Raw genomic sequence first — 15291 nt, forward strand, 5'->3', positions numbered from 1 at the left:
TATAAGAAAGATCAGGAAACATTTGTTATTTATTAAATTTTTTGGGCACTAAACAGTATCTTATTTATTTATCTATATTTTTGGGGGTACCGGGGGCAATGGTTCCCTCTGCGCGGTAGTCCCAGGGAAGCTGCGCAGAGAAGCACGAGATTGAACTTCAATCAACTTTCTAGAGTTTTCCCTGTTATTTAACTCTATCAATGTTTCCCTTTACAGTGGAAATTGTGATCGAATCAATGCAATATTAGCCACTTTCAATGCAACGTACCGAAACAAGGTTTTGATGTTGACAGAATACATAGGAGTAGGATTATTTTGCATTTACAGGCATGAGTAAGACCTTTAAACAGGTCAACATTCACAAGGCTGTAGAGCCAGACGGATTACCAGGACATGTACTGCGAGCATGCTCAGACCAACTGGCAAGTGTCTTCACTGATATTTTCAGGCTCTCCCTGTCCGAGTCTGTAATACCAACATGTTGTAAGCAGACCACCATAGTCCCTGTGCCCAAGAACAGTAAGGTAACTAGATAATCTTGTTTCTAATGGTCTGGAAGTCTTTAGGTGTCTTTTGGCAAACTCCAAGCAGGCTGTCGTGCCTTTTACTGAGGAGTGGCTTCCGTCTGGCCACTCTACCATATAGGCCTGATTTGGTGGAGTGCTGCATAGATTGTTGTTGTCCTTCTGGAAGGTTCTCCCATCTCCACTCCACAGATAAACTCTGGAGTTCTGTCAGTGACCATCGGGTTCTTTGTCAGTTCCCTGACCAAGATCCTTATCCCCCGATTGCTCAGTTTGGCCGGGTGGCTCTAGGAATAGTCTTGGTTACAAACTTCTTCCATTTAAGAATGATGGAGGCCACTGTGTTCTTGTGGTCCTTTTATGTTTTGGTACCTTGCCCCAGATCTGTGCCTCGACACAATCCTGTCTCGGAGCTCTACGGACAATTCCTTCGACCTCATGGCTTGGTTTTTGCTCTGACATGTTCTGTCAACTGTGGAACCTTGTATAGACAGGCGTGTGCCTTTCCAAATCATGTCCAATCAATTGAATTTACCACAGGATGGTCAATGGAAACAGGATGCACCAGAGCTCAATGTCGAGTCTCATGGCAAAGGATCTGAATACTTCTGTAAATAAGGTATTTCTGTTTGAAACCCCTGTTTTCACGTTGACATAAAACATTTTTTACATTTACTTTTATTTAACTAGGCAAGTCAGTTAAGAACAAATTCTTATTTACAATGACTGACTACCACAGCCAAACCTGGATGACGCTGTGCCAATTGTTCGCCGCCCTATGGGACTCCCAATCACGGACGGATGTGATACAGCCTGGTCATTATGGGGTATTGTGTGTAGATTGAGGAACATTTTTATTTAATACATTTCAGAATAAGGCTGTAACGTAACAAACTGTGGAAAAAGTCAAGGTGTCTGAATACTTTCCGAATGCGCTCTATGGCTAAGTGCTATTCACATTAAATTGCAATGTTTTTACAGCCTGAGCGGTCGTGAGCATGCGCTTGTTTTGATAACATAGCGAGAGCTACATGTAGCGACTTGTGCAAAGTGTTCATATTCTCTGCTAGTTAGTGAGTTATTATCCTAGTTCTAGTTAATTTGTAGTCAGCAATGGGGGAGTGATTGCTTCCTACAAGAGCACAGAACGTTAGCATTTCTAAACTTCTTTGAAAAGCGAGTCAGGTCAAGCTTTTTTTTTGTCTTAAAGGGGCAGTGTTGTATGTTGAGACGGGCTTGAATAAGCTAAGTAGCCAATAGGCAGAGGGTAGCATCATTTGTCGGATTCTCTGTAATAATGGTATGGGAATAATGAAGCCTTTTATTTTTTTTAAAGTCATTTGTTGCATTGAACAACACCATTTTCAGTCTCCTCCTTGTCTGAAGGACGAGTGGATATACCGGTTAATGTCAAGCCCTGCATGTTTTTTCAAAATGATCATGGAATGTAGGCCTACACTGAACACCACACATTGGCAGCTACTGTCATCTTTTCTATCGTTCAGCTATTTCCATGTTAAAATGTTATGGGATGCATTTTCTCCATTGTTTTTGATGGTAGTCCCCTCCTGCTAGGCCTATTATGAACAAATAGCTACAGTAGCCTACTTGACCACTGTTAGTTTTAACTTAAAGCGAGTACAGCCTCAGTGTTCAGGGTAAACGCACACCGGAAGTTGCACAGATTTTTGTGCTCAGCAGACCTGAAATTTGCTCGGTGCCATAAAGAATGAGGCAACATTGACGGGGGACCTTCAGACGAGTCTTGTGAGGCCTGTGGGTGTCCTAGAGCAAAACAACCAACATGTTCGGTTCTGACTTAGAATATGTGGACAACTACAAATACCTAGGTGTCTGGTTAGACTGTAAACTCTCATTCCACTCATATTTAAGCATCTCCAATCCTAAATTAAATCTAGAATCGGCTTCCTATTTTGCAACAAAGCATCCGCCACTCATGCTGCCAAACATACCCTTGTAAAACTGACCATCCTACCGATCCTCGACTTCGGCGATGTCATTTACAAAATAGCCTCCAATACCCTACTCAATAAATTGGATGCAGTCTATCACAGTGCCATCCGTTTTGTCACCAAAGCACCATATACTACCCACCACTGCGACCTGTACGCTCTCGTTGGCTGGCCCTCGCTTCATACTTGTCGCCAAACCCACTGGCTCCAGGTCATCTACAAGTCTCTGCTAGGTAAAGCCCGCCTTATCTCAGCTCACTGGTCACCATAGTAGCACCCACCCGTAGCACGCGCTCCAGCAGGTATATCTCACTGGTCATCCCCAAAGCCAATTCTTCCTTTGGCCGCCTTTCCTTCCAGTTCTCTGCTGCCAATGACTGGAACAAACTGCAAATATCACTGAAGCTGGAGACTCATATCTCCCTCACTAGCTTTAAGCACCAGCTGTCAGAGCAGCTCACAGATCACTGCACCTGTACATAGCCCATCTGTAAATAGCCCACCCAACTACCTCGTCCCCATACTGTATTCATTTATTTATCTTGCTCCTTTGCACCCCAGTATCTCTACTTGTGCATTCATCTTCTGCACATCTAACATTCCAGTGTTTAATTGCTAAATTGTAATTACTTCACCACCATGGCCTATTTTATTGCCTTACCTCCCTTATCTCACCTCATTTGCACATACTGTATATAGACTTTTTCTACTGTATTATTGACTATGTTTGTTTGTTACATGTGTAACTCTGTGTTGTTGAATGTGTCAAACTGCTTTGCTTTATCTTGGCCAGGTCGCAGTTGCAAATGAGAACTTGTTCTCAACTAGCCTACCTGGTTAAATAAAGGTGAAATATATATATTTTTAAATGTTTGTGAGAGGTGTCACCTTTCTATAGAGGTGTCAATAGTTTGTAGGCCAAACCGTTCGGACGCTACAGACGATTTTGTGAGAATACCGATTTTCAGGATGTCTCATGGTCTGACAAACACGGCTCTCTAGCTCTGTCACCTTTTTCCCGTGGATGCCAAAAAAATATATCTCTAGCTTTAACTGACAATTTTATGGGGATTATTATTATTATTATGCTAATTAGATTTCAGTGGGTGCGCAGAACTGCAGATTATTCCACCGGCTCTGGGATTCGAACCAGCGCCCTTCCAATTACTGGCCCAACGCTTTTAACCTCCAGGCCACCCAGGTATTGGTAGAGAGGAGGGAGATTCTATTTATGTTAATCTTGTTAGTCATTACATTTTTTTCTGATATTCAGAGCTGAAAAATATTCAGGGTTGATGGTGGTGACGACTGCGGTACAAAATGATGTGTGGTATCCTGAGAGGTCTACCCCGGGGGGTGGTGATAGAAGGGAGGTACGTGCTGCAATGTTGGCCCCCTCTGCTGGGAGTACACGAGCCGGGCAACCCGACATGGATGGCTCCAAGTGGATGTAATTAGGGGAAAGTGCCAACCAGCTGTGGAGGCCACATAAAAGGAGCACTGTGGCACACCGCGGGAGAGACCGACACAGAACCAAAGCTGAGAAGAAGGACTGAGCCAAACCTACGTGATTTTCTTTGTTATGTTGATTTTATGGCCTGGTAAAGTTGTGTTTGCTGACTGAAACCTCCCGGTCTCTGTGTTAATCTCTGCACGCTCAACCCAACACCCCACGATTTACCACAGGTGGTTGTGTAGTATCTCTAAGCAGCCATTGAGATGTTTGTCTAAAACACCGAAACTTGATCCGTGCAGTGGCACACACGCTGGAAAGTCACCTCACAGAGATGACAGTTTTGTCATGTCGATACATTTAGTTCTGTCCAAGGCTGTGGATGGGTTCTGTCAGTGACCATGTGACCATTGGATATGTCTTTTAAAAGAGTCTCAACTGGCCCATGTTCATTAGTAGGACTAATGACAGTCATGTGACCAAGGTCGCAGTTATAATTTTTCTAAACTTAAATTTTTTAAATATTTTTTTTTATCTCCACTCCGGACTGGAGACAATTGCATGTGTCATCTTTTTTAAAGCCCGGCGGTCCCGTCGTCAGTCAGCTGTTCCTTCCACATCCCAAAATTCTAAAACTTCCTAGTTTTTCCTCGTCGTGTCTATATCGGCTGTTATACCTTAACCAGGCTTACTTTGCTGCTTTTGGGTAAAGTTTATTGACTTTGAAATGAAATTGAAGGTTCTTTTATTTTCATGACGGTCTTCATCCATAATCGTCGATTACACAGTTAAACAAAAATCATCATAGCCCCTTCTGTTATGTGCCCTGATGAACACCACCCTGTTTCGTGTCCCCCAGGTAGTGGAGTGGCAGTCCCGGGCGGAGAGGTTTGAGGAGATGTGTTGCTCGGTCATCCAGATGTTCACCAGGCTGTCGAACTCAGCCAACCGCACCATCCTCTATGACCTCTACCCCTACATCTGGGACATCAAGAGCATCATGTCCATGGTCAAGTCCTTTGTCCAGTGGCTAGGTACGCATGGACACACACACTCTATCACAAACACACACACACACACCGAATAGGTACGTACGGTATGGACACCTGGAACGGTACAGCTTGACTCCGACTTCTCAGAGCAGCAGAACAGTAAGTGTAGGACATGAAACACATATACAGTACCAGTCAAACGTTTGGACACACCTACTCATTCCAGGGGTTTTCTTTAAAAAAAATATATATATATTTTTTTTTTACATTGTATCATAATAGTGAAGACATCAAAACTATATAATAACACATGGAATCATGTAGTAACCAAAAAAGTGTTAAACAAATCAAAATATATTTTATTTGAGATTATTCTAAGTAGCCACCATTTACCTTGATGACAGCTTTGCACACTCTTTGCATTCTGTCAACCAGCTTCACCTGGAATGCCTTAACAACAGTCTTGAAGGAGTTCCCACATATGCTGAGCTCCCACATATGTTGAGCACTTGTTGGCTGCTTTTCCTTCAATCTGCAGTCCAACTCATCCCAAACCATCTCAATTGGGTTGAGGACGGGTGATTTGTGGAGGCCAGGTCATCTGATGCAGCACTCTCCTTCTTGGTCAAATAGCCCTTACAGAGTCGGGAGGTGTGTTGGGTCATTGTCCAGTTGCGATACGCCATCCCATCTAGTTTGCGCTTAGTCGGTCTATCATTTGTATTTCAACAGGACAATGACAATGGCCCAACACACCTCCAGGCTGTGTAAGGACTATTTTACCAATAAGGAGAGTGATGGAGTGCTGCATCAGATGACCTGGCCTCCACAATCACCCGACCTCAACCCAATTGAGATGGTTTGGGATGAGTTAGAAGGAAAAGCAGCCAACTACATTGAAGAATCTAAAATACACTTTTTTGGTTACTACATGATTCTATGTGTGTTATTTCATCGTTTTGATGTCTTCATTATTATTCTACAATGTAGAAACTAGTAAAAATAAAGAAAAATCCATGAATGAGTAGGTGTGTCCAGACCTCTGACTAGTACTGTAGGTATGGGAAAAATATGTCAAGTCTTTAAGCTTCATGGTGAAGTCTCATGGTTAGTTTAGATAAGCTCAATACATACACAAAGGTGAATATCATTTTGGTAAGCTTCTGTACCAGCATTAAAGATGTGTGTTTGGCCATATTGCAGTTTCTCCACGATACGATTGATAGTGCAACAGTATGGATGGCAGATGAAAGATCAGTCTTTGGTAGTTTAGTCATGCACATATTAATGAATCATCTGAACATGCACTGTATCTATAGTGGCCACTCCCCAGTCTGCAGATAATTAAGCATATTTGTGGACTTGGCAATGCAACATTTCACCTCTGTCGCCTTTCACCTGTGTTCAAGGTGAGTCTAGAGCAGACAGACTCACTCTTATTGTCAGCTCTCCCAGCTAGTTTTAGGATAACTTCGGCTTCGAAGTATCCATCAGCGACAGATATCGACATCCGCTACATTGCTTTTCAATTGTTGTTTTTATTCTGTTTTATTGCACTTTTTGATTTGTCGATTTTTACTTTGACTAACTGAATGCCGCTTGCACTGCTCGTCCCCCCGTACAGTAACCCTAAATGAATTGGTCCACCACAACTAAGTGAATTGTCAGTATCAGTAGTGACAGGTCCAGAGATGGGTTACTGCTGCTTGCTGTGTGTGGTGGCTGCTGCGTTCACACACACACACACACATGCGCACACACACAGACCTGCTGCCAGCCTGTGTCTGGGGGGTGGAACGCAAGGGTAACTCCCCCACTTCCACCCCGTAGCATGCCTGTGAGCTTGGAGAGCGAGGTGACTGACAGTGAAAGGCCATTCTGGTGCATGAAACAAAGATGGTGATCGAATATCTGAGCCGGTTTTATTATTGATATCCGCATTGAAACGATTCATTTCATAAAATGTCCTCACTGAGTAATGCAGAGGTCAGCAGAGTCAGTGCCGAGCCTATTCTCAGCACATGCTCTATGTACCAGTGTTATTGCTGGCTCGGAGTGCTTCGCCTCTACTGAATAGTTTCTTCTAGCGGTGTCAAAGCCCATACTCCTTGAAATTAAAATCACTCCAACTTACACACTACTCACGGATGCACGCACGCACATGTGAGCACAGACACACTTCACCTGCATGTAACAATGTCTTGATAATGAGTCAAGCAGACAGGGATCCTGAATGCACCCTGATACGGTGCGAACAACATTTCTGCGAGTGGTCTTCTGCAGCCATTGGAAGCTCTTTTGATCAACCCCGAAGCACCAGCATGGCCTGTATGTCACACAATAACCATGTTTCATTCACAGGTTTCTGTCCAGAGCTGAGACCTCTAACCTATACAGTACACAGCAGGCAGCAAACCCACACTGGCAGAACTACGGCTCAATCGAAGCTATAACGGCGTTATGAAGCCTTAAACCAGTATAACAATTTAGACGCTAGAGAATCTTTCAGTGAATTTAGTAGGAAGTCTGTCTTTCTAAAGCGTGACCAGCTGTGGGCTAGCTAGACCAGAACATAAAGCAATCTAAAGGCTTTCCCACATCCGGTGAACCAGTTTGGTCTGTAGACAACTTGTCTACAACTTGTCTACAACTTGTCTACAGCTTCTCTTTTTATAACTAAACCGGCACTCGAGGCCCGATCAAAGAGCTATGTTCTAAGTATCCGTCCCCTGATTGGTCTGTAGCTGTGCAGCCGGCAGTCAGTCTTACCTCCTCCCCCCTGGTGTTGTTACTGAGACACATTTACTAACGGCTATCTTCTACTGTTCTCTCCCTTCACCGTTTGCAGATGGACAAATCCTCAGTAGCAGTTTCTACTGCTAGTGGATCACCACTGGCCAATGTCTGCGCAGGCCACCTTTCTGATTTGGTTATTGTTTTTCATTGTTTTTGATTTTCACATCAGATCAGGATGTTTGATATGGGTGATGGAACACAGTCCCATTTTGCGCAGCGAACTTTAGGAGCGAGAGACCAACGTTAATGTTTTAGACGCTATTTTCTTTGACAGCGTTCATTTCTCTCTAACATGTTTGTTTTTTTACAAGTAGGCCTTTTCATGGAAGAGGCTTAAACCAGCACTGGATGCACCTACACATTGGAGTTCACATCTGGCTTTCAGAGTGTTAGTTTCTCTACTGTCCCTCGTAGTCTGGGGGTACTAACTATAGTACGCACCATATTTTGAAAATGTTGCTTTGAAAGTGACTAGGCGTTTGTTCACGAAAGCGACTAGCAACTCGCATTGCAATGTGAAACACTGAGACAAACAGAACTGTGAAATAACTGTTTTATTTACATAGATATGTGTCTCCAATAATTATTTGATAGCAACAAATGGCATGTGGTGGTGCTTTACTCCCAAGCACCTGAAAGCTAGCTGTGAGTTCCTCCCTGTGGATGCATCTGTATGCTGAGTGGAGCCAGCCTCATCCAAGGAAGTGTTCTAGGTGTCAAGGTGAGGTTTTTACTGGATGCTATAGCAGGAGCGTTGACTCTTCTGTCCTCTTCTCGCGCTGTGTCTGTCTCGTCACATGACAGGAGACCTCATCACCAGGTTTGGAATCGTCTATCAATCTGATCTTACTCTATAGCACTTTTTTGTCACAAGGTGCTTCACAGGCACAGCAACCAATGATGGCAATGGCAATCATTCATATGTTTGAAAGGTGTGATTGACAATAGTAGGTTCAAGGATGCTCTCGTAAGAACGGAGCGGCGTGCCAACACCAAAGTAGGTACTCTCCAATCAAGAGAGCGCTTGAGGTGCACTGAACTTTGCACCCCTTTTAGTTTTGTGTCTTTGCACAGAGCTGTCCTCTCCCAGTTGTCCTCTCTTTCTTCCTGTTTTGAGTCCTGCTCCCTGGTCATGTGATGAGGCAGGTTAGATGAGAATGTGACTTCAGATGAGGTGCTGGGGGGCAACGGCAGCTGAAGCTTACACGGTAGGACGAGTTCCCCCCTAGAATACTGATCCAAGGTCAGATTAGGCTAGTTAGAGCATGAATGACTTGGAAATTCTCACTGCAAGTGAACCAGAATCCGACACTCAAATTGATTCAGGCTTTATAACCTCAATGATTCCTCCCAGTTGAGAAACACCAAAGTAAGCTTTAGTTGCTCGAGCCCAAAGTCCAACCAAACCATTTTCATACGAATATAATATACTTTTTTAAAATATCATTTAAAAAGCTTTTTATTTTCTTTGGAGTGATAGGTTATCATTATTTTCCAAACGCCCCCCCCCACCTGCGACCTGTCAGTGAGTCCCGTTTTATCTCTGGTCCCCATGGTAATGCTGTGTCCCTCCGCCACTGTGTGCTCCTAACAGGGTGCCGTAGTCAGGCCACTGCACAGTTCCTTAGTGGAGACCAAGAGCCTTGGGCCTTTAGGGGCGGTCTAGCAGGAGAGTTCCAGGTATATGCTTACGCACTGACTTCACAGATGATAAAACTGTTTGTAATGCTAGTAAAGAAAATGAATTACGGGTTTTGTGTTGAAGAGAAAGTGGTTTGTTGCGCAACAGCAGATGTGAAAGGGTTTGGTCTGTATAAGGTGGGCTGATCATGACTAGGAAGGGGTATACCTCTGAATCATGAGAATTTTTATAAAAAGTCCATGTCTTCAACAGTGTGCCTGTGAGTTTCTGAAGGCATTGGCCCAACCAGCATCTGGTATGGTCCGATCAGTCTGAAAAGGAAAAGGGCGAACTGACACCATAAAAATCTGAAGGAGTCCCTCCAAGGCAGTGTTTTTCTAATCCTAAAGTTCCTGAAAATTTGAATTTCTCTCAGCCGACTGCCCAAAGGAGATGCTGCTTTTCCATGGGGCACGCATTCTGCCTATTCTCCGCGTGATTTCCATGACATCTCATTTATTTGCCGGAAAAGCTTCGTGCAAAATTCTACCCTTTGCACACGCAAGGGTATGCATAGCAGGCCCAGCGAGAACGCAAGTGACACCGCCCGCTCAAAAAAAACTCCATGAGCAAACACGATACTCCTAGACTAAGATCAGATATCCCATGTTGGAAAAACATTTTTTACTTGTAGTAATTGATCTTTAAAAGACTCGGTGGTTGGTCTTCAAATAAAAATCGAATCAAATGTTATTTGTTACATGCTTCGTAAACAGCAGTTGTGGACTAACAGTGAAATGCTTACTTAAGGGCCCATCCCAACCATGCAGAGAGAAAGAAAATAGAGCAAGAATAGAAAAGTTAAACGTGTAATAATATAATAGATAAAAATGACTAATGATAACTTAGCTATGTACAATGGGTACCAGTACCGATCAATAAGCAGGGGTCTGAGGTAATGTAGGTAGATACAGTGCATTCGGAAAGTATTCAGACCCCTTCCCCTTTTCCACATTTTGTTATGTTACAGCCTTATTCTAAAATTGAGTACTTTATGAATGCACTCTATGTACATATAACTATGAATAAAGTGACAGATAGTAAACAATAGCAGCAGCGTATGTGATGAGTCAAGAAAGGTCAATGCAGATAGTTTGGTAGCTATTTGGTTAACTATTTAGCAGTCTTATGGCTTGGCTGTAGAAGTTGTTCAGGGTCCTGTTGGTTCCAGACTTGGTGTTTAGCTGTATCTAATGTTTAATATACTGTCACTAATGAAAATCTACACCCCTTGCACAGTTTTCACATTATGCTGTCTTAAAATTAAATCGAAAAAGTGATTAAATTCGTTTTTTGTTTTTTTCAATCTACACAATCTACTACACATTTTCAAAGTGAAAGAAAAATTATAGAAAATGGACAGCAATATTCAAACCTTGTCTATGATTTTCAAGCAAATGCAAGTCATGACTGAGACTGGACCACTCGAACACTCAACACTTCTTGGAAAGCCATTCTGGTGTGTCATTGAAAAAGATCTATCGCAGGGCTAGGTTTTCAGAAGACCGAGGTGGGTGTTCCTCCAACTTTTTACCTGGGCTTTGGTCCGTTTCATATTTTTTGGGATCCTGACAAACTCCCCAAGTCCCTGACGATGACGGGCATACCCATAACTTAATGCTGCCACCAAATATAGGGTTTCACTCTGTGTTGTATTGCATTTGACCCAAACCTGTTTTTCTTTAAATTTAGGACCAGAAGTTATTGTCTTTGGTGTGTTGTCTTGCAGTATTAATTAACTGCCTTGATGCAAATAGAATGGATGATTTGGAGTGGATTTTTTTTTTAACACAGGATTCCTCCTTTTCACTTTGTCATACAGGCCTGTAATGTGGAGTGAATGCAATGCTGTTTATCGTCTGTGTTTCCTAAGTATTGTGGTGGTGGCATCATGTTATGTGTGCGGTTGTCACCGTCAGGGACTGGGGAGTTTGTCACAATCTAAAAATATATATATAAAAGGAGAAGGGCTCAGATAAAACGTTAGAGGAACGTTAGTCTTCTGAATACTTAACCCTGGATTTTTCCGTGGGAAAATACACACATTTTAATGCCAAATACACACCAGAATGACTTTCCAATAGTTGTTGAGTGTTCCTGAATGGTCCAGTCTCAGTCCTGACTTAAATGTGCTTGATATCAGAGATAAGGTTTGACTATTGCTGTCCATCCATGATCCCCAACCAAGTTTACTGACCTGGAGCAATTTTGACAAAAACAATGGACTTGTCCAAAGCTGGTAGAATCTTATTCAAAATGATTCATAGCTGTAATGGTTTCCTAAGGTGCTTCCACCAAGTACTAACTCTGGGGGGTGAAAACATATGCAATCAAGACATCTGTTTTTTTTTTTTATTATTATTAATTTGGAACAGATGTACACAACCTACTCCACCTTTTCAGTCTAATTTTAATATCTTTTTAAAAATTAAATTATAAGGCTGCAAAATGTGAACATTGTGCAAGGGGTGTGTAGACTTTCACTAGGCATTGTATGTTAGAACAGTGTTTTGCTCCTGGAGTTTTGTCTCATTGTCAGCGGCAGCATCATGACTTCTCTCTACAGGAGGGCCATGGGCCCGGCCCTGCGCCGCGCAGCAGCTCTGAGCGATGCCTTAGACCAGACACGGGGAATGGAGCAGCAACATCTCCTTTAGCCAGCAACACCTTTTCTGAGACCAAGCCTTTGCTCTTCCAATATACACCTATAAGTCATATTCCTGTCTTTTTAAAAAGAAACCATGCTCTATGCGCTATGCTCTCATGAGAACAGATGTGATGATTTGCTGCTGCTGTTCACTGTTGAGCCAAAAGTGCCACAGAAGCCAGCAGTAAGTCTTGGACCATTGGCTGGTTTAGCCTTCCTTTGACATGCAGCTGTTGTTGGTGCCACAGTGTCCCAGCAGTAGCAAAGGTGTTGTAAACGGTGAATGCAACAGACCCGGTGCCTGGTGTCAGTTTGACTGAACCTGTTTCTTTTGATCCCCGACAGAGATTTTTGCCGATCGACGGGGCAAACGATCTTTTCTTCCAGCCTCCCCCCGCACTGCCAACATCCAAAATCTATTCCATCAGGCCCTGCTATCCTAAAGATGAGGTGAGGAGCGTTTTCTTTCTTTTTTTACAGCAGTTTTCCTCTACATCAGTGGGTGTGTCTGTGGGTATGGGTGAGTGTAATTTCCCCTCTGGATCACTGATTCCTGTATTCACTCAGTGATTAGCTGAACATACTGGGTGTAACGGCACGCTGTTGGTATTCCCATCTGAACTATCCTCGTTTTTAAATACTGCCTCTAGGCTCATCTGCAGGCCAGCTCATCCATCCTGGACTGTCAGCAGTCTCCTCTATTCCTGTGAGTGCCACGTGCTTAGTCCTCTCTAACTGCGTGTGTGTGTGTGTGTGTGTGTCTGTGTGTGTGTGTTCCAGCATGCAGTGTATAAAATCTGCAGAGAGATGTACTCTGAAGGAGTGGAGGAACTGCCCTTCGGTGGAGAGGAGCCAGACCTCATAGGAGACAGGTAAGGACTTTCATTTTTCAATTTTAGTTGTCGCCCAACATTATTTTGAAAAAATGGAAGCGGAGATAATTCACCCGAATGAAGGTTCTATTGAGATTGAACCGATGGTTAAAAAAATATATATTCATTAAATCTGTGCAGCAAAATGATTGGTGTGCTGGAGTGTCTTTTCAATGTAGTATACCTAACTAACAGTATGTTTCTCTGTTTTTCCAGGTTAGTAGGAGGGTTCCTGAACCTGAGTCCAGACTATGGGTTTGTCCTGGAGGATGAGGAGGGGATCTGTGGTTACGCGCTGGGCACCGTGGACGTCAAGCCCTTCGTCAAGAAGTGTAAGATGAGCTGGATCCCCTCCATGCAGGAGAAATACAACAAGCCTGACTGCCAGAAGGACCTCTCTGATGCTGAGGTAGGAGACTGGGTTCACTCGGTTTCTTTCACTTTTTAAAATTCTAGCACTGTGACACTTATTCTTTTTTTTCTTTTTTTTTAATAAGCTGTGCAATGAACGTGATATTTGTTGCCTTCTTTGGTCAAATGCACACATATCCCTTTCACACTACTGAACTGAGCCGAACTGAGCCAATCAGAGCTGTACTGGACTCTCCTGTGAAAGGGAAATAGGCAAGCCAGCGCAGTACGGTTCAGCTGGGCATTGTTCCCCTAGAAAGGGTATTGTACGTTGCCCTGGATGAGAGCGTCTGCTCAATGACTAAAAATGTCAAACAATTTCTCCTTCCTTCCTGTAGAAGATGATGTTGAGTTTCCACGAGGAGGAGGAGGGCCTCCCAGAGTCGTTCCTCTCCAACTTCCCTTCCCTCATTAAGATGGACATCCATGCCAAGGTCATCGATCCCAGCGTGGCCAAGAGCATGATGGGATGCCTGCTTTCCTGCCTCAAGGCCAATGGTAGGTGGTGTCTACAGAACCTATCTCGATCAATCAAGCACATTTGCTCATCTATGAATGGTCCCTCGCAACCATCTATGAATCTACTATCGGAGACTTCAGTTGTCCGCATCCCAATTATAATGCGTAAGGATGGTTGTCATGAGCATGTAGGACCCACTTATTGTAATGTTGTATTATCATCTCGTAATGGTCCTATAAGTGTCAGCCATTTTGAGTCGTACATAGAGAGACGTGACATTATTAGCCTTTATAATAGTACATTAAGGCTCACACATGCTTATAACAAATTACATAAAGCATATCAGCAGGTTTTTAAGTAGTGTAAACCGTAACTGTTACTAACTTATGTTGTTAATCTGTTGTTTACTCCCCCCCCCCCCCCCCCCCCAGGTTCCATCGGTGCGTTCTGTGAGGTGCGTCAGGCGGACAAGAGGATGATAGACTTCTACAGTAAGCTGGGCTGCTTCGAGGTCGCCAAGATGGAGGGCTTCCCCAAAAACATCATCATCATGGGCCGCAGCCTCTGAGGACAATGACGGCATCACGGGGCGCCGCTTCTGAGACAGCCTGGCTAGCCAAGCAACCACGGAGCTGTGTAGAGAGCTCCAGTCATCTGGGCCTAAGGATAACTGTCTGTTACTTTTACATACCTACCGATACTTGACGATTTTATACTTCAACCACCAGGACTAGACGAGGCTAGAGGCATCCCTGTTTTTAGATAGTGATCAGAAATAAAACAGCCTGTACAGATTCACTGTGCTGCCGCTAGAGGCCCAGAGCTCTGCCGGGAATGAAACGGAATCCAAAACTGTAAAGAGCCAAAGTAGTTGTCTGCAGCCCTGTAAAGCCGTATGTGTTTATGGTGGACGGTGTCCCCTCTTGTCATTGGTCTCCACCTGTGGAGTGGCAGTGACTGATCCCCATGCGGCTCTATGATGTAGGAGCTGGTCAGGTGCCATCTACTCCCGTTAGCCGTTCAGACCATGTGACCTGACTGTCAGCAGCCGAATGGGGGTCTGTGTCTGTCTCTCACAGACAGACAGTCAGGGGGTGTATTTAGATACTACTGCATCTCAAGCTGCGCTCTCTTCTCAATGTAACACATAATTTTGGTCTGGTTGAAGGTAGTGCAGTGTATAGGGAGTGGTTTGAGACTTGGCCGTATATCCTGACACTGCACTTTGGTATAGGCCTAGCTGACGGGGGGGGGGAGTTAGGGAAAAGGGGCCTTTGAACAGGTGGTCCCTGTAGCTTACAGAGTAAAGAGTGGTTTATGCTTCCACCTATACTGTAGTTTAACTCCCGAGTGAAAAAACATTTCTCTTTGTGGTGCGTTACAGGTTCCTCAATAGTTTACGTAAGTGACATACACGCAGAGGAAAGCATACGTTTGAGTGTTCGAGGAAACTTACGGAGACTTTAGTAACGAGAGTGTTAT

General features: G+C 43.7%; 1 protein-coding gene across 2 annotated transcripts in view; it reads left to right on the top strand.

Moving 5' to 3' along the window:
- Positions 1-15058, top strand: part of LOC120017500 (protein O-GlcNAcase-like) — a 31691-nt gene extending 16633 nt beyond the window's left edge. For both annotated transcript variants that reach the window (XM_038960289.1, XM_038960290.1), the window contains 7 exons: positions 4810-4984; positions 9333-9418; positions 12412-12516; positions 12847-12938; positions 13155-13347; positions 13688-13847; positions 14241-15058. In XM_038960289.1, coding sequence (XP_038816217.1) covers positions 4810-4984; positions 9333-9418; positions 12412-12516; positions 12847-12938; positions 13155-13347; positions 13688-13847; positions 14241-14377 — 948 coding nt within the window. In that variant the 3' untranslated portion in view covers positions 14378-15058. The remainder of the gene's footprint in view (positions 1-4809; positions 4985-9332; positions 9419-12411; positions 12517-12846; positions 12939-13154; positions 13348-13687; positions 13848-14240) is intronic.
- The last annotated feature ends 233 nt before the right edge of the window (positions 15059-15291 follow it).

Source organism: Salvelinus namaycush, chromosome 22 (assembly GCF_016432855.1).
Source record: "Salvelinus namaycush isolate Seneca chromosome 22, SaNama_1.0, whole genome shotgun sequence".
NCBI lineage: Eukaryota > Metazoa > Chordata > Actinopteri > Salmoniformes > Salmonidae > Salvelinus > Salvelinus namaycush.